Raw genomic sequence first — 21848 nt, forward strand, 5'->3', positions numbered from 1 at the left:
CGCCTATACAAGTGTAGCTTGTTCTATAACTCACCTTATACAAAATGCACAGCATTTATAAAAATTAAATGCTATTACATGTTGACGTCGATAATTAGCTCATTAGCAACGTATTCATCAAAATTTCCCAACTTTTGCTTAAAGGCATTTTTCAAAATCTTTTATTAAAACGCTATAAATAAAAAATATCAATCCCCAACAACTTATATTTGTATGGGAGAGTTACCAAAATTATATTGGATAGGCTTCGGCTTTAGGGTTTCTCGTTTAACACAACCATGCTAGCGTTTAACATTACGCCAACGTCACCTACTTTGGCGTGTAAAAATCAATTAACCCTTTTACCATTGGACAAAATGGCCATTTTTGTTTACTTTTAACAATGTAAAGACAAACAGGTATTTGCTATTCCTATCCGGCGACGGCATCAGATATCCGAATACAACTTATCCGAATATGAGCTTCATGAACAGAAGTCACGCTTCGTTTAGCACCATTATACATTAATCTATTATAATCTGCATTACGATTATCTTCTTGAATCAAATTTTACAAATGCACAGATGAGGCGTTTTAAAGTCCTTGAGTGTATCCTTATTGTTATTTGTAGCAAACTGATCATAAATCATACCACGTTCTTATATATGTTTTGTGTTCAAATTGTAATGCTTTTGAATAAGAACATCCATTTTATCCACCTCTTTGTTATAAAATTACTGAAGAAAAATTTAAAGTGTTGTAAACATTTATAATTATTAGAAGTACCCATATACCATAGGAAAACCTGCACATTAAGAGTGTCTAAAGCAAAATATAGGGATTTTCCTTTGAGCGGCCATTTTGAAGGCCATTTTGGATCTTTTTTTCAAATGATTTTCTTCTTTGTTATATTTAATGTTTATCTAGCTACCTCTAGAAACAAAATGAATGTATACATTAATAATCCTGTTCAAATCTTCTATAATTTAGAGATAAGTCAATTTTGCATTTTTGGCGGCCATCTTGAATATTTCAAAATGCTCAGTCGTGACAAAGTTGCATCATGCCGTTTCTATGAAGATACATGTTGTAGATCCTTTTTATGCAAAAATATTTTTGTGCATACTGTAATTTTAGGTAATTGGCATTTGGCATACTGACTAAAACATGCGACTGTGCATTTCTAAAGCACATATTAATGGCTTACCAATATTGTTTTAAATGTTTGCGTATCCAAATATTTTGTTCAGTGTGTTGCAATAATTACCGTTTACGTAAGTTGCGTAATGAAATTTACAATAGCTGCGCAAATGTTTCGCGCAAATAACAAAACTGTGCGTTTTGTAATCGCGCAGCACAAATACCAAACTTGTAATTAAAGACAATGTCATACTGATTGTATCTTTCAAAAAGAAAATCCTAAGAAGACTTCTCGTATTAAATTGTTTAATTATACAAATGACAACTGCCATACATGCTTGAATGCGTGAATTGTCCGAGCCGTTCTAAGTGTACATTTCTTTAAATAATAAAAAATCTTATCCATATTCATATTCAGTTATTAGTCCCCTACCGGTGGCCAAATGGTAATCTAAATAGCCACATTGGTTTTTCCATTCAAACTGTGTTTCACGCCTCTTTGGCCAACATTCATGAAACCCCATCAGACTGTCTGTTGGCCTAGGGTAAACAACAAAGACACCTATATACTCAAACGCAAAAGAAAGTGTGCACTTTTTAAATTTGAATATTCTCAGTTCTTAAAGAGGTATCCGTCTACAAATTGCAACATACTTTGCTCGAAGCATGTACTATTGATCTTCCTTCAATTTTACGATAAAAATTGGGTGGAGTCAAGATAACTAGCGACAGTGGACTTTTGCACGATTTGCACGTGCTGCCCATAGGAAATGTACATGTCTACAAAAACGTGTTTTGTCAGTTTTCTTTTACCTTTGGTGAAAGGAAAAACACATTAGATTTCAAATCTGTGCTGTAATAAAATGCCACGACTTAGTGAAACTCAGCGAATTGAAGCATTAGCAATGCTTCAACGAGGTGACAACGTTATTTACGTCAGCAGAACGTTTGAGTGCCAAAGTAATGTCATAATTCTTTTGCACCAGCAATTTCAGCAAATTGGTCGAGTTGCTGTACGCCATAGATCCAGCAGACCTCGGGTGACAACCGCTACTCAAGACTGGAATAAAATTCCTCGTGACGTCATTATACTGTTACGTAAGGCCTAAGCGTTGCCATATCGATGCTTGAATAAATGGTAGAGGTAGTCACACACGATACTTAAGGTTTAGCAGTATATCACAAAACAACAGATTTTTTTAGTAAATGAACAGCATCTTGACCAACAACTTATCTGTCCAATACATGTTTTACTGTTCTGTCCCACAGAGTTGGATACTTAAAATATTCTAAAGGAGTTGCCCCCCTTTAAATAAGAATCCCATTTGTAAAGAAATAAATGTAAACAATTGTCAAAAACGATGTTTTACCTAGTTATGTAATGTTTAAACACTCGTACGATGTTGCAAATGCATCAAAACGAAGACATGTAACAGCTTTTTAAAAATGGTGAGTTTTTAAAGGCGCTGAACTGTCCAGAAGTGTGGACCCTTCATGCAGTCCCTTTCCGGAATTCAGTACATATATGAGTAAACTGACAATGGTTTTGTAAAATAATATAAATGTTTTATATGCTGTTAAATTTTCATGTAAAACAATACTTTCTTTCTATGATTTGCTGACGTTCGAACTTTTTTCTCCGAAACATGGACCTATATCTTAAACAAAATGATGTTTGAGGAACAGGCAGCTTTTTATCATCTGACAAGAAAGAGATTTACAACTTCCGTTTTTGATCCCTGTTGGCTTTGAATAGCCAAGAATCCCCATAAATGTCAAAATTTTGAAAATACTGGAAACACATCATATTGGCCATAAACTGCACTAAATTCTAGTACAAAACATGACATACTTTTATACAAAATTATCAACTTCGGACAAGATAATCTACTTCAGTTGACGAAAACCTGAGTGCACACTTTCTTTTGCGTTTGAGTATATTTCCTCCTATTCTATCAGTACTACATACACTGCTTTGCTTGCAGCAACTTTCGTACTTGTAATCCTATGTGTTGACAATTAACAACGTATTTATACAGATAAAAAGCCGCCAACATTATCTTCTTTATTGTTTTACTTTACGAACAAAACAAATAAAACGTTTATCATATAAATCAAATACATATCTTGTGAATTTTATTTCATTAGCACAAAAACTTGGCATATTTCAGTACTTGGTATCTCATTTTATTCTTTTATACACATCTAAAAGTAGTTTATTTCTGACTCCCTTTACATCCATATTGTAAGTTCCAAGAAACAGTGTCATTTGCAGGACTCTATGCCTCTGGTTTCTTTGTTTCTCGAAAGCTTGTTTCCGTATCCGGTAACATAAAACGTAGTACTAATTTTCAAAAAAATCTTTTCCTCTTGCTAATCCCTGAAGGACGAACTAACTTTCTGACTTTTCGCTTTCATCAAGACGTTTCCACATGAGTTGAATGTTTGCCAATGCTAACGGTGTACCAAGACTTTCTGCGATTAATGTGAACACTGACATCATTTCCCGAAATTCTTCTACGCGTTTACATCTGTCACAGAAATTGTATAAGTACACATATATTCTGTGTAATCTTTCAAAACATTGCATAATGATAACCTGCGTCATTTGATCCGGTGTGACTTCCGCGTTACGGTCCGGAAGGACGAGTGAGTCACCCGCCAATTCTCCATATCTTTTCAGGTAATACTTAATGGATCTGATGACCATTTCTTCACTTACAGTTTGTAATAAGACTTCATAAACCTTGATGACAAATGTTAAATCACCATTGCTAATACTGAAGCAATCGGGGACTACTGTGTCAGGCAATTCGGCAATGCAGTCGGGACCAAAAACTTCGGTCACGTGAATGGTGCCATATCCCTCACATACTGTTATTGTCAAAGTCGTCTTCTGTTTAACATCAAAATAAAGAGCAAAACACCATATAAAACCTATGTGAGAATCCCACAATGCTGTTTTCAACAAAGCGCCATAATCTAGGCCCAAACATCTCCCTTGTTCTTCTACAATGTCCTCAAATACTATCTTGGCAACTTCATAATGCTCTTGCAAGATCAAGTCTTTCAAAACTCCAGTACAGTTGGGAAACGATATTTGGCTTACAAGGCTTACTTCAGTACCGGTCTGGGCATCCGCGTGGATGTTCTCGATGATTCCTTCCACAAAACCACCCATTTCGGATGGCATAACATTTATCTGGTCCAGCAGGAAGTAAAGGGTTATCACTGGTTGGAGTCTTGCACCATCAAGTCTCTCAAAACACTCATCAATGATTTGATCGGGTATAAAGTTGAGCAAGTTTTTTCCTGGCATGAAGTAGTGCGGAACATGGCGATTCTTTAAGCAGTGTACTATTTTCTTCAGAAGCATGAAAAAGCATTTGCCGGGTTTTGACTTCCAAGATGACTTCTCGATGTTTTCGCATGCGTAGAAGAAGACACTTTTCACGACAGACTGTGGAAAAGGTATGCTTTTCAATGTAATATCAACCAAAACCTTAAAGACATGAAAAGACTGTCGTTGCTCAGATGAAAGAAATCGACAAATTTCTTTTTCAGCAGCAGCGAATGAGTAACTCCAGGTATGATCATCTACTGATGTCATGTAATGGACAGGGTCATCAAGAATGTCTGACATTCTGGTATCTGACGTCAGTGATACAACGTGACAACCGCTTTTCACAACATTTTCTATAGTGGGTTCATTCGGAAAACCGCTTCTCCGAACCCTATGTGGCCAGTTTTCGGCAATATCAGGCCAGGAACATTTGAAAGCCAGTACAAAATGCACACCAACACATTCTTTGGGCAGCTTTGAAGGAAATACTTCTTCGAACTTGTTGAAGTTTATTTCAAATGTTTTCACATACGTGGTGTTTTCCATCAATGACGTCGTTTGTCCTTTCCATATCTTTGGCGTTTTCGGAAACAGCTTTAGATGTCCCACAACATCTGTGTCATTTTCGGCAATAAGGTCTGTCACCTTTGCAGAAATCAATGCAGAGACAATTTCTGTATCATATGGTATGCTGAAAACTGTGAAATCAGAGTTTTGGAAACAGCAATCAATTTTCTTTTCCTCTTTCACCGATGGGAAAAACATGCTTATATCAGGTCCAACGCTGTCAAAATCCAACTTGCACGGAACAAGTTTACAAATTTGTGAACCAAACATCTCCAAGGCAAAATCGACAGTTTCAATTCGACTTGGAACTGAATTCTCTGAAAACTCTGACTCAGAACTGTTGGATATATACATTCGAAAAACATGTCTCAGTACAAAATTGATGTCCGGTACAAGATAGTTAGGCAATCTTTCCTCTGTAAGTGTTGAATCCAAAGACAACCTTCTGTGTAAACCTATACGAAAACAATGCAGTAAATATTATATGTGCATCCTCTGTGAATAGCAAAGACGTTAAGTTTGATGTTGTTTTAGTTTTAGAAGACCTGATATTGTTTGGACGTTCCACAGGATCTAAATAAAATAATACCAGTCTCGGTTCGACAGAGTCGCTTCAGAGCAAAATCAGCAACACCCCTATCACCGACTCAAGCGGAACGCTACTCTAAAAAGAAATGGAATGAAAACCAAATGACTAGAAATATTTTTTTTTTGGAAATATGCATCATTTTTCTTTCAAGCAAAGTAAAAGTGGTACAAAACATCATACGTAAATGCTTTGTGATAGGAAGTCAGGGCAAGGGGGAGTAGTAGGTAAATATTAATAATGGATAACAAAAATGCGTTCCTGCACAACTAATACAAAATAAAGGTGACATTCATCTCTTTGTTTATAAACTCCCAATAAGTATTCTTTGTTGATATTATATAATGTAATCAGAGTATTAATTTATATTTTGCACATAGTTCTACTGATTTTATTATTGTAATTTTATTTGTTTTACAAAGAAATTAATTAAACAGTGTAAGGCTATTAGACCCATATCACGCCAAAGAAGGATTTGAACTGGACAATATTCCTTTCATTATTCAGAACATTCTGCACACACTCCTAAGTCAATTTAGTGAAAAAGTGTAGTGTTCCACAATGTGTAGAACGTGTGCGAATTATTCTAAATAAAACCTGGTGGAGACAGAACAGTCACATGATCAATATTTATAACAATGGAGTGCAGGTGTTAGTTCCTGTCAACCATGGATAATCTCAATAATACTGGGTACATAACAGCCGAACAGTGTACACTTAGGGCCATTTCTAACCAGTCACTTTTTGAATTCTGTTTTCTCGAATATGGCTCAAGGTATTAGTTTGAAACTATCATAAAATTGTTCGGCTACATTAGCTGTACAGAAATTATTATCCCTCGCCGAAGGGGCGTTTTGGCGTGTTTCCGTCCGTCCGTCTTTCCGACCGTCTTTCCTTCCGTCCGTCCGAAGTTTTCAGTCAGATTGTCAAAGTAACACTAGAGTTATGGGCCTTAGTAGTTTCTAGTGTTAACTATATAGGGTACTATAAATATGTCAATTTCTACTTCATAACTTGTCACATATTTGACCTAAAACTATGAAACTTAAGTTGAATTTAGATCACCATAATGTGGTAGTGCACACACAGTTTCGTATATTTGTACATAACAAACTAACCAGTTGGTAGAATTTCATTAAACTTCTTTCATTGAACATTTATTATCAACATGTGAAGTTGTGTACCCGCACCCGGTCAACCCCACCGCCCTGGTCACAATACGTCCCCGTCCAACCCCAGACCCCACCCCACAATTTTTTTTCATTTTGTCTTTTTCTAAAATCTTAAACCTTCCATGAACATTTAACAACATGCAAAGTTGTACCCTCCCCCACCTCGCTTCTCCAGCTAGTCACCCCCACCACACCGATCATGCACCCCCTCCCCGCCAACTATTTTTAAATTCTTTTTTTATCTTCCATCAATGTTTATTATCAACATGTGAAGTTTTGTACCCTCACTCAGTCAACCGCTCACTCCCCCCCCCCCGCCACTCCCACCTCCCCTCAATTTGTTTTTATTGGTTGTTTTATTTTTCAAATCCTCCATGAATATTTATCAACATTAGCAGTTGAAAGTCCACCCCCCCCCCCCATCCCCCACCCCCACCTCCCCACCGCGTCACCACCCACCTTGCAGATTTCTTAATTTTATTGTGCTGTCTTAAGAAGGACTTCTGTTCTTTTAAGGTCAAATGTAATGAAATTATTTGCTTCTTAGTAACATCCTTAACTTTTTGCCGGATATATTTCTTTGCCATTCCTCAACACAAGCCCATTCGGCGGTGGATACCAATTCATCGAATTTGCTTGTAAATCTTTCAATCGTGACGATCCAGCAGTTTTGCGTCTGATACGTGCACGATTTCAACACTTTGCACGTGGAAATGTTTGTAAGCAAAAATAACGATTTTTATTTGCATTTAAAAACATAATTGTAATGGTTAGGATGAGTATTGAAGAGCGCGGTCGCACAATCAGCATGTTGTAAGCCGGACATTCACTCCGACACGTAAGTTAATCGGATTTTATTTATAAATCGGTATTTTGACTCCAAATATTTACAAAATGAATCTATTCACAATAAATTATGATACAAATATACATTTTTCAGTGAAATTTCAATATTGAGAGTTATTTTCGTTACAGATTGTCCGAGTCTTTAGAAGAAGTTTCAGCGCACAGGATAATGAGCCCAGGAAGCCTCGCAGATGGGTGAAAACGCCTGCACAGGATGCGCGGATCATTACATATCATCTTCGAGATCGTTTCAAGAAGGCGATCAGTGGAACGCAGGCTAGACCCACTCGTATGACACAAAAAAAGCTGCAACAACAGAACGTGCGGCAGCCGCCTTTCCCGCCTAAGTCAATGTTATTGAGCACCTTTGGCACCTTCTGAACAGGCGAGTACGGAGTCGACCTGCAGCCCCTCGCAATCTCCGTGAACTAGAACAGGCCCTTGCGCAGAAATATTTCCCAATGGGTCATCCGGAACTACGTGTTGTCGATGAGGCAGATGTGTGTGCATGTTGTGAGAGCCATGGGAGGACACATGTGTGTGCATGTTGTGAGAGCCATGGGAGGACATATGTACGGCATGTTGTGAGAGCCATGGGAGGACACATGTGTCACAGGAAATATTATTTACTCGGACGTACAAACTGTTCTGTTACTTTTCACATTGTTAGAATTTTGCGTTATGCCATTTTGTGAATTCGGATTTTACAGTGATATTTTTATTTGTTAAGTTTTATACCTCTATGCTTGTCAATTAGTATTAAATTATAGGGAAGTAAGTCAAATGCGTTACATTATTTATATTCAAAATTTGAACGAAATCCATTCACAAATAACTGAACTACATGGCATTATATAGGTGACGGGTTAGAAATGGCCCTAAGTGTAGTATTTTATTCCTTTGATAATAATTAGATGGATTACATTAGAGTTATTTTATAGTAGTCAAAGTAATATGGCACTGGAGAAACAGGCATTTTCTATTTAAGCTTTGTGTGAGGTCAGTTAGCTTTTTCTGTGTGACAGTATTGTTGTCTTAATACCTGAAATATTAAAGATATTCCGAAATTAATTCTCAATGAAGTTAGTGTACGAGTTAATTTATCTATACCTTTTTGAAGATTTTGTCTCCAATGTTTTTGCCGAAGACTCATGTAATGAGATTCACTGACATGCGCTAGATATACAACACTATCATCACCCGCTACAACACTATCATCAACTGCTACTTTATCACCTGTCTCGGAAAGATCGTTATTGCCTATAATGGAAGACATCATTTCATTTAAAAATTGTAGATCATTTGAACGATAATGCAAATTGGAACAATTATGAAATCTGAAAAAGCAGCAGAAATAATTCAAGGGGAAGGGATGTAAAAACAGATTCCCGCTGCACAGAGTACAGTCGAAACTCGGTATCTCGAATTTTAATGGACCATGCAAAAATTTTTTTAGAGATAACCGAAATTCGAGTTATGAGGAAGGACGTATACGACATTGATACACGTATCAGTCCCACTATCCAAAGCGCGAATCTTTCTTGTAATCACTTATTTCCTGTAATGGACTTTTAAGTTCCTTATAACACCTTGATACATAGGTTGCGTGCCGCTGGTTGAATTCAGAGGAAGAAACACTAGCTTTACTGATTTCAGTCCATTAATCTTTGGATACGCGGGAAAGTTGTCCACAACTAACAAGATTGATCTCTGGTTTCGACACAATACGAAAAGATTTGATGAGAAATAAAAACTTTTTCCTTGATGTCGTGTATACTCTGCGCTGTTGGCACTTAACGCGTACACGATTTCGTACAGTTTGTGTTTATCAAAGTTTTAAGTTTTTCGAAGATCTCAACTGGTCAAACTAATTAATTCATTATTTTAAATGAAAAGCAATTTTCAGAACGTCTCAAAAACAAATGACATCTAATGTTTACAGCAAACAATTATCATTATGGCACGTGCAAACAAGTATGACATCATCTCATTTTGATAATCACCGTACCTTTGGTATGTCGGCATCAAGGGTTACTGGTTAGGCAACAAACATGGACATGTGTTAAAACCAACCACATTCACAATGACATGTGTGAAATTTTATCGCATAATTTTCTCACTTCGACTTACCGAGTTTACAATGCGCTTGAATTTTATTAACGGGACTGAAAATCCCTTTCGACACATCCGGAGTCTCGGTAAGTCAAATTTTGACGTAACCGGAGTTGAATCACATATATAAAGAAGGAAATTTGACGGGACTTGAAACTTTCTTAGACTTAAGCGGCATTTCGAGGTAAGCGAGTTTGAGATACCGAGTTTCGACTGTATATATAAAAATGAAACTAAATCCATTAGTGGACAGATGTTCTGCTTATGCAATATCGGTTGTTTTCAACAATAGATGATTAACTGCAGAAGCCGACTTGATAGAAAATATAAAAGAACATTCTCATTTTTACCTGGAAGGGCTTTGGGACACAATATTGTTTCTCTGTTACCGGAGGCACCGCCGTATATAACAATCTTCATGTTTATCACATTGGCTAAGGCTCTGAAATATGTTAAATTACGCGTGTAAATCGGCGTTTGTTATCGAATAAAAAGACATGATATAGACATTTTCCAACCTTAATGTTCAAAATGTGGCAATGCATAAGAGGATATTTTTTTAGTTGCCGCTGGTTACTCATATCTGATATGGGATATGTTTACTATGATATTTTTTCTGCAAAAAATCAAACTGGTTGCTATGCGTAAGTAACTCTAATTCATATGCGAATGAGCCAGTTAAAGTCCTGCAAATGTACTTTGAATACAGAATTTGTGACGAGTACAGGAAAGCAATACAGACAACCCGTTGCAATTTGCATCAGATGAAATAATACTTGAACAGATAGTTATAACAGATGTTCCATTGGCCAAGTCCTTAAGGTAGATCCCAATCACGTGTCTCTCAACTCCTTACATGGTACATAGAATTCTTTCGATATAACTCATTGCAGAGTTGGAGCGGTCTTCTGCGCATGTCCGGAAATAATTATCAGTTGTAGCGCACGGCAAAAATATGCATATTTTTGCATGTTCGCACGCATTTAGTGTATAATATGCATAATATACTGACTAAAGGATAGGGTTAGTATCACCATGGTTACAAAATATATACATTTAAGATATTTTCGTTCAAATTTAGTTAATCCGGTATATACCGGAGTCTGTAATTTATACCGGCGCTCCAAGTCTGCATTGAGTCACAGTCGAATTCTTTCATGTGCGGAAACTTTTCAACTGGCTTATCGTAGGTGCCTTGAACAAAACGTTAAAAGCTAGACCTAAATTGTGCCGGTGTCAAAACGTACCGTTTAATAACATTACCTAAGAATCATGTGATCACCCCATTCACCATTTTCACTCATACGGCGGGTGTAGGCATGCCATGTTTCTCCATCTGTGAGGAACATTTGTAAAGGTGTACCATCATCCTTGTACAAAGTAAAATAGAAGTTTATTCGTTTTTGTACTAACCAGTTTTCTGCAAGTAACAGCTAATTTCTCCACAAGAATCAGAGGTAGGGAACAAAAGAGCCAGGCCATGAGAAAACCAACATAGTGCATTTGCGACCAGCATGGATCCAGACCAGCATCCGCGCAGTCTGGTCAGGATCCATACTGTTCGCTAACGGTTTCTCTAATTGCAATAGGGTTTGAAAGCGAACAATATGGATCCTGACCAGACTGCGCAGATGCTGGACTGGATCCATGCTGGTCGCAAATGCACTATGTTGGTTTTCTCATGGTGCGGCTCAAATGATTTCAGACACAATGCCTTCTATCAAATTCTCTCCTCGCCCGGGGATCGAACTCCCAACCTACGAGCGCATATTACATTTTACAATGATTTTATTCTCTATGTATACAACACTATAATTAGAATACGGAAGCAGACAAGTATAAATCATATATTGTTATAATCAAGCGGCGGAGATAGGAAATTTCAACAACTATCTAACTTCATATCTGCTTTTTTTGTTCTTATCCCTATGCCGAAGTTTGACAGACTGGAATGAAATGAGGACAAAAATGTTGAATGATTATGTCATTATAATAATAAAGCAGGGGCCGTATTCATAAAGCATCTTAAGTATAAGTATAAGAAATTGATTATTTACTTAAGTATTACTTACCAAGAAATGTATTTTACTTAAGTGTATTTGTTATTCATAAAACAACTTAATAAGTAATTCTTGGCTTTTATTGTGGACGAAAACATTAAAAAAACAACATTAATTTCAGACAGACACAACATGCACTATTATGTTTAAAGTGCTTTTATCTGAAAAACAACACTTAAATCGTACTCACGACGCCATTTTGTTTTCTGACTTAAGTCATTTTTTACGTATCTTAAGTTTAAGCTGTTTTATGAGTAGGACTTAAGTTTCTTACCTAGACTTAAGCTGAAATCACCACAAACTTATGAAAAATCTTCAGCTTAAGGAGGTAGGTTACCTTGTTACCAGGGTAAATTCAAATTAGTTGAACCGCAGCAATTTTTTGTAATTAGTGTAATATGATGTTTTAACAGCTACAATCTCAATTTCGTTTTTCTCTGGCCCTTCAAGTTCAATTTTTATCCAGGTTTAAAGAACATGACCCTCCAAAGGTATTTTATATTGAAAGAAGAAGGAAAATACGGATATTTAACACTTTTCAGTGTATTTTAGTTTCACTGATATCCGTAGAAGTCTGCATAATTGATAATTTTACTAGTATGCGCGTTAGCTTTCTAATATAAGCTTAAAATGTATATGTCGCGGGGCTCGTGTTTCCATGGTAACGCATTTTCTCTCATTTTTAAACAGCTATGTATAAAAACGGGGTTTTCGACGGCTTCAGTGCCATTCTGTTAATGACCAACATGGAATATTTGGGTAATATTATTAGCAAAATACCAAGCACTTTACATGGTACCCTATTTTTCTTAAAGTTTAAAGTAACCATGGCAACAGAGATGTTTAAAATAGCTTATATCTTGCTTTTTGTCGCAATTTCTTATAAAAAATATTGAATAAAATTATATTTCTTGTTAATGTAGCTTCAAAACATATTATTTCAAACGTAAGTTATATTTTCGTGTTATTTGTATTTATTCAAACAAATTTCACAGCTTAAAATACTTGCAGCAGTACCCTTCGTCTTGCATTTTTCATGGAAAAATCGTTCAGCATGTGCTATTATTCTCATGGATGTTGTTGTAATGAAAATAAAAAGCCGAAGCTGTGTTCCTTAAATACACCAGTGTCAACGCTTTTGAATTTTACATTTCGATATATAGGTCACGGGCTTCGTTTCCATGGTAACATCAATTCAATTCAAGAAATCACAATTTTCTACTGAAATCTGAACAATTTTAGAGCTTAGTTTTAGTATATAACTAACAAATTATCAATGAAAACTGAAAAATAGGTATTACAAATCAAACTGCAAGTTTTTTATTTGAAAATGGCCGTAACAAGTAACCTTTCATCCAACTATATTCCAAATAACATCGGTTACCATCATCCATTTTCTTACATTCCGCATAACATTTCAATATAACTACATAAAAGAAGCAAAATATTGATTGTTATTCAGAGCAAAAGACTCATAAAAAATGTTTCAGCAAATAATAGCTGTTTGAAAATAGTTCAAATAAAGAAAATGCACAGAATTACGTACTTTCAAAATAAAAGCTATTAATTTTGCGCGGTAACTGACACGTAACGTCATGACGTCAATGACGTCATTTTAAGGCAACATTGTTTTGAAGCGTTTCTGCGGCAATTTATTCATTATTTCTGCATTATTAAACCATAAAGCATCAGATCGGAGACAGGTTCATGATTTGTTTTCAGAAGAATGAATATACAAACACATTTAGTTTGTCGTAAATGTCGTCGTAAATCGTCACGTTAGCTTCCGGTTGGACTTGCGCACATACAAATATGAAGGTAACCTACCTCCTTAAGGTAGTTCTGCACGTTTGGATCGAAATTTTTTCTACAATGTAGAATTTGATTAAACACTGATTTTTCAAAACTTCAGAATATACCTAGAAAATTCAGCAAATAAAAAGGATAGGGTCGTGTGCTTGATTTTTTGATAGACTGATTTGAAAAAAAATGGACCTCACGCTATATTTCATAATGGGAGTCTATGGGAAAATTATAACTTTCATAACATTTTCGCGAATGGAAATTTTTCTACAATGTAGATTTAGATGAAACTTCTCACAGTTGTATTTAAACACATAGCCTATAATTTGGTGAAATAAAATTTATAGGTCCGTGTGCTTATTTTTGAGATATTTGACCAAGATTAAAGTGAACCGGACATTTCACGCTAATTTTAAGACATTTTTTTAATTTTTTAACGTGTCATATGTTTTGATATGATATTTTGACTTTAGAAATATAGCAACAGTGCCATTGTAATAAATTTACTCACAGGTTTCGATTAATTCATAAAATTGTTTTCATTTCCGTATGTCGAATCCAGGCTTTATTCTACGTTTTCCGGATAAATGACGTTACGCCATCACTTCCGGTTTATCAAACGTGCAGAACTACCTTAAGTCAAAACTTATAATTATGAATACGACCCCAGATCCACAATAACAACCGGAGGTTAACTCATTTAGAGGTAACGATTACAATAAGGTAACCTGACAGATGTACACATTCAACAGATCGAATTGATGAAATTCAGTTTTTCATAAACTGGTCTCAGTTCAGCTCCGTTTCAATATCAACGTGTAAATCTCATATCATATGTGTGACGTCAATAATGACACCGCATAAATAGATGACATGACGTCAGAAAGTACAGAAAGTACATATACGACGATGATTTTCGATTTGACTCAGCCGAACAAACTAAATATGAATCATTTTATGAGAAAAAAATAATATGCACCATAATGCCAGAAAAAATATGCACTAGCTTTTCCGCAATGTGAAATATTTATAAACCAAATTCGAATAAAGGAATTTTTCCAAAGTTGTAACTGGGGTAAATATACTACATTATTTGCGTTTTTTGTGTTAAACATTCTCAAAGGTATTTACCGCATGTCTGAGTAATTTTCATTTAGTACATGTACACATGACACGTTAACACGTCCGGATATTTCCATTACTGAAATAGATACTACGGACCGCGCTTTTTTGCACTACTTCAGAGAAATCTGTAACTGGAAATCGTAAGTGTTCATTTCAAAGAATATAGGTCGTTGCAATTGATAAATCCAATTAAGAACAATAGAATATCGAAACTATTTTTCTTCAGGATATTTATGTATGAGGGTTTTATAATTTACCGACAATTATCGGGATAACCATATTATAGTCTATGTGAGCTACACAATTTCTTCCTTTATGTGTTCAAATATGTACATTTGAATATCAAAGCAATATTTTGAAATCGTTTTTGCATAAAATACATTAATTAATTATTACATGTTTGAAATAAAATAGTCACATACTTTGATATTACACTAGTGTGAAAACATGTTTACGTTGACATAGTTATAAAGATTATATTTGTCTTTCCACATTGAATTTATTAAAATCATTGAATAAAAGTTATAAAACTCCCGGCAGTTTTTTTTCCATACATAGTTTCACAGGCTCTCATACAAGCGAAATATTTGTCCGTGTATCTAGAAATCCGTTTTCAGAAGTATAATGACCCGAAAACAAAGGAAATAGGTTAGAGGAAAATATTGCCTTCTAATATTCGTTTACTTTGGCATGGAGCCAAACCAGGTCAATTATTTAAAGGACAATACAGACACCTAAATGAAAGATATCAATACAAACTGTGGTTGGGTTTTCCTTGAGGTATTTCACAGCTGACTGTCTCAATGTGTGCGTTGTGAAACTGAAGTCGCCGCGGATACGTAGTTGATCAACTACTGCAGCAAACATGCAATTACCGTCCGGGTACACATCATGAGGAACTAAACCTTTATCTTCTATAACATCTCGCATCTGACGTATCATCCTTCCAAACGATCCTACAGTTTGAACTTTACCTCCACATGCTTGATAAAACAAAGTCAAACTTGATAAAAGTTAAGTGCTTGATTAAATCGATAGAAAATTGAGGTCAATTTTCAAACGAAACAAAATAAATTAAGTTAGTTCTCGTGAGTTCTCATTTGGCTTTATAATATTTACGAGATTTCCTACCTGATGAGTAGGCCATAGTCTAACTGCTTTCAAAGCCAAGCCAAACTTCAAAACAATTAATCGGCTACATATGTAAAATGATCCCATTATTTGTAAAAGCTTAAACATTTATCTGATAGTTCATGTGACTTTTTTCTTCGCTAAAATCTCCAGAGATTTGTATTTTTATTCTAATTAGAAAGCATATACACCTATGCATGTATGAAAATACCTTTTAAATGTTCTGATAGATATAACAGCAAGATGTAGATGACTACAAGGAATAAAATGAACCGCACCATGAGAAAACCAACATAGTGGGTTTGCGACCAGCATGGATCCAGACCAGCCTGCGAATCCGTGCAGTTTGGTTAGGATCCATGCTGGCTGTTTGCTAACTGATAGGCTTTGAAAGCGAACAGTATGGATCCTGACCAGACTGCGCAGATGCGCAGGCTGGTCTGGATCCATGCTGGTCGCAAATACACTATGTTGGTTTTCTCATGGTGCGGCTCAAATACCTTATTCAAATAAATTTGTAGATAAGACTTACTGCTAGGGGTGACCCACTGTACTAAAAAAGTTACATACAAATGTACGTTTCATTTAAAAAAAGTTTTATCTGTGTTGATATATTTGGTATAATAGTGCATACTTAGTCGAGATAATGACAGTGGCAAATGGAAAGAATATAAAATGAAATCTCAAACGTTTGCCTTAAAGCTAGATATATCAAAATGCTATATTTACTCAAGCATTTGTGGTTGTTACTGTTTCCCTTCTTGTCTGGTGGAAGCATCATAGGGCCCACGTTCTTCCCGCCACATTTCTCGTAGCACTGCATACATGGCAGTAGGATGGGTGGTGCCCACACTTCTGTCATTTCCAGGAATGTTGGTAGGTCTGATCCGGCTTTCTTGGCAATATCAGCAAGAATGTTAAGCTCTGCTATATATCTCAAGCGTGAAGCTCCTTTTCCTGAATAAGGTAACTTTAATTCAATGGCATTCTGAGATAAGTGCGATATGAATACTCGTTTTATTTTCTTTTACTAACTGTAAAATGTCCACTTCACAATGTTAAAGACAACGCTCGCTTTTCCAAACTTCCAAATTAGTTCTTAGATCGAGTGTTTTCGAAGCCAGTAAAATTGCTTCCTCTTATTTTCCACTGTACTGTGGACTGACGGACTTCTAGTACATATTACTGCTAGTTTAAGGTAGACTACCCACTAGACTGATAATAAGAATTTGTCACAAAATTTCATTTTTTGTAATTTTTCTTTTATTTTTATTTGACAAATGCAAGTATATTTCAGAGGTTTGCTCAGAGAACTGACTGTAATATCATAGATATTGACTGGTTATATTCACAAAATGAATAAAAATATTTAAAAAAATGATATATAAAAGTCTAGGAGTTAGACTAATTTTAGGCTGAGCATTACCAAATCAAATCGTCACCTTAGTGCAAAAAGTGAATAAGTGCTTCTTTAAGTCAATGCAGTTATCCACTTCTTGCACTGAGGTGACGAAATGAAAGCTACGTAGGTCTAGTCGCAGTATATAGTCACAATATAAAGAATTCTAATCTTTCTTTCTTTGCTCGTACGCTTACCGTTTCAAAGTAGCATCGTGCTTTCTTTAACTCTACTTCATTTTAGTATGTATCGAAATCTGCATTCTTCTTTCGAATAGTAGGTTAAAATGGGGGCGTAAGAATTTTAGACTGTGACCCGAAAAGTGACCGAAAATGAGTTAATTTAGGGAGTTGTAGTTAATGGAGCATAACTTTCTTAGGTAAAAGCTAACATTCTTTTCTATTTTACTTTTTCTACAGTAAAGGTATAATTCTTGATAGGAATACAAGACTCCCAAATCTGATATTCTAGAAAATATCAAAATAACGTTATCAAGTAAGCAGATTCTATATAAAATAATAAATAGCCTGATTTAATTATGTTCATATATTTTTGACATGACTGCTCTGTACATACATAATCCGTAACAAGGTATTTCTTAAACTTCTGCTCTATTTATACATTATTGGGTAGTATAATAATAATAAGGAACTTAATAAATTTTAATTAGCATCTTGAATAATGTCAATTTATGGTCAAACATATATTCATTTCAGTGTAAAAATCGGACCAAATCATAACTAAAAAGTCGTTTTTAGTAATTCTACAATATTTTAAGAAAATGTTGCATGTTTTGATAATAGTAATAATAATTCATAAACAAATAATTACAAAAGTTTTGAGCTGGTGTCCAAGTTGATTGAATTTTACAATGGAAAATATCAAAATCGTTTTTGATTATTTATTAGAATGGAATCAAACATTTTTGAAAATCTAAAATATTCGTATTTCTTCCCTCGGCTCGGAGATCCGTTAAGAATAATGCATACAAGCTAAAATAGCTACCCGCCATTTGTTATTTTGCCAATATCTTAAAAATCACTGAAAGCATCTATTTAATTCAACATAGACCAATATGTTCTTTATAACATATAAATATTTCAACAAAATCAAACTATTTACTCTCATGCATTTTAAAACCTTTTTTGAAAAATCATAAAAATACACGACACTGTTTAGAATTCACAAAACAACGATAAACTTTAACAGCAAATACAAAATAACGTCTTGCCGTATTGGAAAAGAACATTTAATACTGGTGTGATATTTAACCATTCTCCTTTGTAGCCGGGTGGTTAAGGCCGCTGACTTCGAATCACTTGCCCCTTATCGATGCGGTTTCAAGCCGCACTCGGGGCGTAGCGGAAACCATCTAGCTGGCTTACGGAAGGTCGGTGGTTCTAACCAGTTGCCCGCCCATGATGAAAGAATGCACGTAGGGACACCTGTGGACTACTTCCAACGTCAAAACTGGAAAGTTGCTATTTGACTTATAATTGTGTCGGTGCGACTTTAAACCCAACAAAACAAACTAACACGGGTATTTTATAAGGAGTACTCTGGTACATATGAAATAGGAGGTTCACACATAGGTATCATATCATAATATGAGCCGCACCATGAGAATACCAACTTAGTGCATTTGCGACCAGCATGGATCCAGACCAGCCTGCGCATCCGCGCAATCTGGTCAGGATCCATGCTGTTCGCTAACGGTTTCTCTAATTGAAATGGACTTTGAAAGCGAACAGCATGGATCCTGACCAGATTGCGCGAATGCGTAGGCTGGTCTGGGTCCATGCTGGTTGCAAATGCACTATGTTCGTTTTCTCATGGTGCGGCTCATATGACATATAGCTTAGAAAAGTAGGCCGACGCCTGTATATATGTCCTGCAAAACATGAAAATTAAGCACATGGTATATTTAAAAAACAATTTCACCTGTTCTTTTCCTCAGTAATCTCAGTAACTTTATTTCCTTTCCTCTTCCAGGCTGGTGTCTTTCAAATAAAGCTGATTGTCTTCCGTCAGTGTTCGCCTTGTATTCCTGAATGTGAGATTTGTAGAACGCTTGTGGTACCCACGATAAATCATCTTCATGTAATGTCCATCCATGTGTTAAGATTTCCATGTCCACATCTTTGTTACGCTTGCTCTGTGTAGTTTTAAATGCATCGTCTACGCCATGTACAGATCCCTGCTTCGATGTGGTCTGATCCGCAAATTGACTGGGTGATGAATTTTTCACGACCGCGCCATGATGACTTGGTGAAAGACATGCTTCACCCATCTCCTCTTCTACCGATATGTTCTTCATTTCCTTCTCTTTAGCATCTGTTATATCATCAGTAAGACTTCCAAGTGGCCCTTGGTCGCTACACCTGTCTCGTACAGATATTGATGCTACTGGAGGACCAGAAATGTCATTCCTTTTTTCTTTTTATCCCTCAAACATCGAAAGATTGTTTTCAAAAACCGTTTCTGAGGAATATGTCCGTAAGGTCTGCAGATTTCTTTTGTAATCCGCCTCCATGTTAAAATACTAGTCACTGAATTATCAAATCTTACTGATATGATATCACCTCGTTTTGTTTGTACCTCCTAAATTAACAACAGTCCCATTAGTCTGTTTCCTGATCATTTGAACATGTGAATGAAAATGAATGCAGATTGACAAATCTTCCGCATATATTACAAATCTTCCGGATATAAAGAAAATGAATGAGCAATATTTTATGAATTTTTTCAGTTTTCGTGTATTTTGTTAGAGATTTATTTAAGGAACAAAAAGACCCATTACATATAGTTAGATCCATATTGGAAATGCATATTTTATTACTTTTTATGAAAATTTGTAAGTACTTCCCCTTAAACGCACTCGCTACAGTTTTTCCGGACGGGTCGATATTTACCCCAACACCGTGCCAATTTGGTTTCGATGTAGCTCACTGCAGGTCAGAGACCACCAATTTAAAAAAGTACAGGGAACTTACTGGGAATGAGGTAAATGTATACCTGGGAATAAGGTAATATCTGTGCGTTCTGATTGGCCAGTCATGTAAACAAACCCAGGAAGTGATTATTTTTTCAAAATTGATATTTTTTCACTGCATTTACAGTATTTTATTATACATTCTGACAAAATTTGCTACATTTTATGTGTATTGAAAAAAAGTTTTATCAAACGAATTTCTCCCGCCATGTCAATGATGTAAACAGAGGGTCATCTCATTCACACGAAAATTACTTAAATAAAGTATCACTATTCATATGTTTTTCGTCCGATATTTTGGTAGAACTAAGATAGTTCTTGAAAAACTTGAAATTAGATATACATGTTTCGATGTATGGAAGGCCGTACACGCCATAATGTTACAATGTAAGTCCATGGGAAAACAATTGGTGGTCTCTAACCTATAATAGAGCTAAAACATGACTTTCGTCGGAAGTCATCACAGGTAATGTAAATGGCCACAAATCTGTTGTAAATGATGTAGAAAGACGTTTTCGTGCAAAAATAAGCGCGAAATTTGATTTTTTTTTAATTTGGCCTCTTTTTTGAACAGGTGTGCCCATTTTTATCTGAGCTTTTTGGACAAAAAGGATCATTTTTATCTCTGTAATGTTAGTGAATGATCAAAATTATTAGACCTTATTTCTATTTTTTACGGAATGAAGCGTATTTCAGCTTCCAAGTCAAATCAATAGCAGACAACTGAAATTTTCACGAAAAATTGCAATCTGACGACGGCATGGACTGAGTCTGGGCATATAAATCGACAGGGGGCGACCTCAGTAAACTGTCCATATCTTTCTTAAAACTGAACATTTCTTGATGAAACTTTGTAAGACATTTGGTATTGGATCATGTTTCACAATATCACTGTAAAATTGGAAAATGTGACACGAAACATTCATCTATAGGTCAGAGATCACCAATTTAAAAAAGTACAGGGAACTTACTGGGAATGAGGTAAATGTATACCTGGGAATAAGGTAACATCTGTGCGTTCTGATTGGCCAGTCATGTAAACAAACCCAGGAAGAGATTATTTTTTCAAAATTGATATTTTTTCACTGCATTTACAGTATTTTATTATACATTCTGACAAAATTTGCTACATTGTATGTGTATTGAAAAAAAGTTTTATCAAACGAATTTCTCCCGCCATGTCAATAATGTAAACAGGGGGTCATCTCATTCACACGAAAATTACTTAAATAAAGTATCACTATTCATATGTTTTTCGTCCGATATTTTGGTAGAACTAAGATAGTTCTTGAAAAACTTGAAATTAGATATACATGTTTCGATGTATGGAAGGCCGTACACGCCATAATGTTACAATGTAAGTCTATGGGAAAACAATTGGTGGTCTCTAACCTGCAGACTTGGTGCGGTCTTCTGCGCATGCCCGGAAGTGATTATCTAATGTCGCGTACGGCAAATTATTGTATGTTCGCATGCATTTAATGTACAAAATGTATAATATACTGACTAAAGGTTAGGGCAAGTATCACCATGGTTACAAAATATATACATTTAAAGTACTTTTAGTTCAAACTGCTTCAGTCCGACATATAC

General features: G+C 35.6%; 1 protein-coding gene across 2 annotated transcripts; it reads right to left on the minus strand.

Moving 5' to 3' along the window:
- Positions 1-3170: 3170 nt before the first annotated feature.
- Positions 3171-20168, minus strand: LOC123561457 (uncharacterized). Of its 2 annotated transcripts, none has more exons than XM_045353833.2 (7): positions 19205-20168; positions 16594-16815; positions 15493-15716; positions 11009-11115; positions 10096-10187; positions 8744-8893; positions 3171-5484 (listed from the first exon to the last, which is right to left on the minus strand). In XM_045353833.2, exons 1-7 carry the CDS (start codon positions 19578-19580, stop codon positions 3512-3514), a joined length of 3144 nt encoding a protein of 1047 aa, XP_045209768.2. In that variant the 5' UTR covers positions 19581-20168; the 3' UTR covers positions 3171-3511. The 2 variants fall into 2 exon arrangements, with proteins under 2 accessions (XP_045209768.2, XP_053409146.1); XM_053553171.1 differs by having other exon boundaries at positions 16594-16821.
- Between the last annotated feature and the right edge of the window lie 1680 nt (positions 20169-21848).

This window comes from Mercenaria mercenaria, chromosome 10 (genome assembly GCF_021730395.1).
Source record: "Mercenaria mercenaria strain notata chromosome 10, MADL_Memer_1, whole genome shotgun sequence".
NCBI lineage: Eukaryota > Metazoa > Mollusca > Bivalvia > Venerida > Veneridae > Mercenaria > Mercenaria mercenaria.

Bases quoted from the DNA above. Each gene is read 5' to 3' on its own strand.
- LOC123561457 (XM_053553171.1), bottom strand. From the start codon at position 19,580: ATGAAGAACATATCGGTAGAAGAGGAGATGGGTGAAGCATGTCTTTCA. The intron at 15,717-16,593 runs GTAAATATAGCA...TGTTTTATCAAG, and splicing joins TAACAACCACAAATGCTTGA to CATGTGGAGGTAAAGTTCAA. The intron at 11,116-15,492 runs GTTTGTATTGAT...ACTTTGTACAAG, and splicing joins TCAAGGAAAACCCAACCACA to GATGATGGTACACCTTTACA.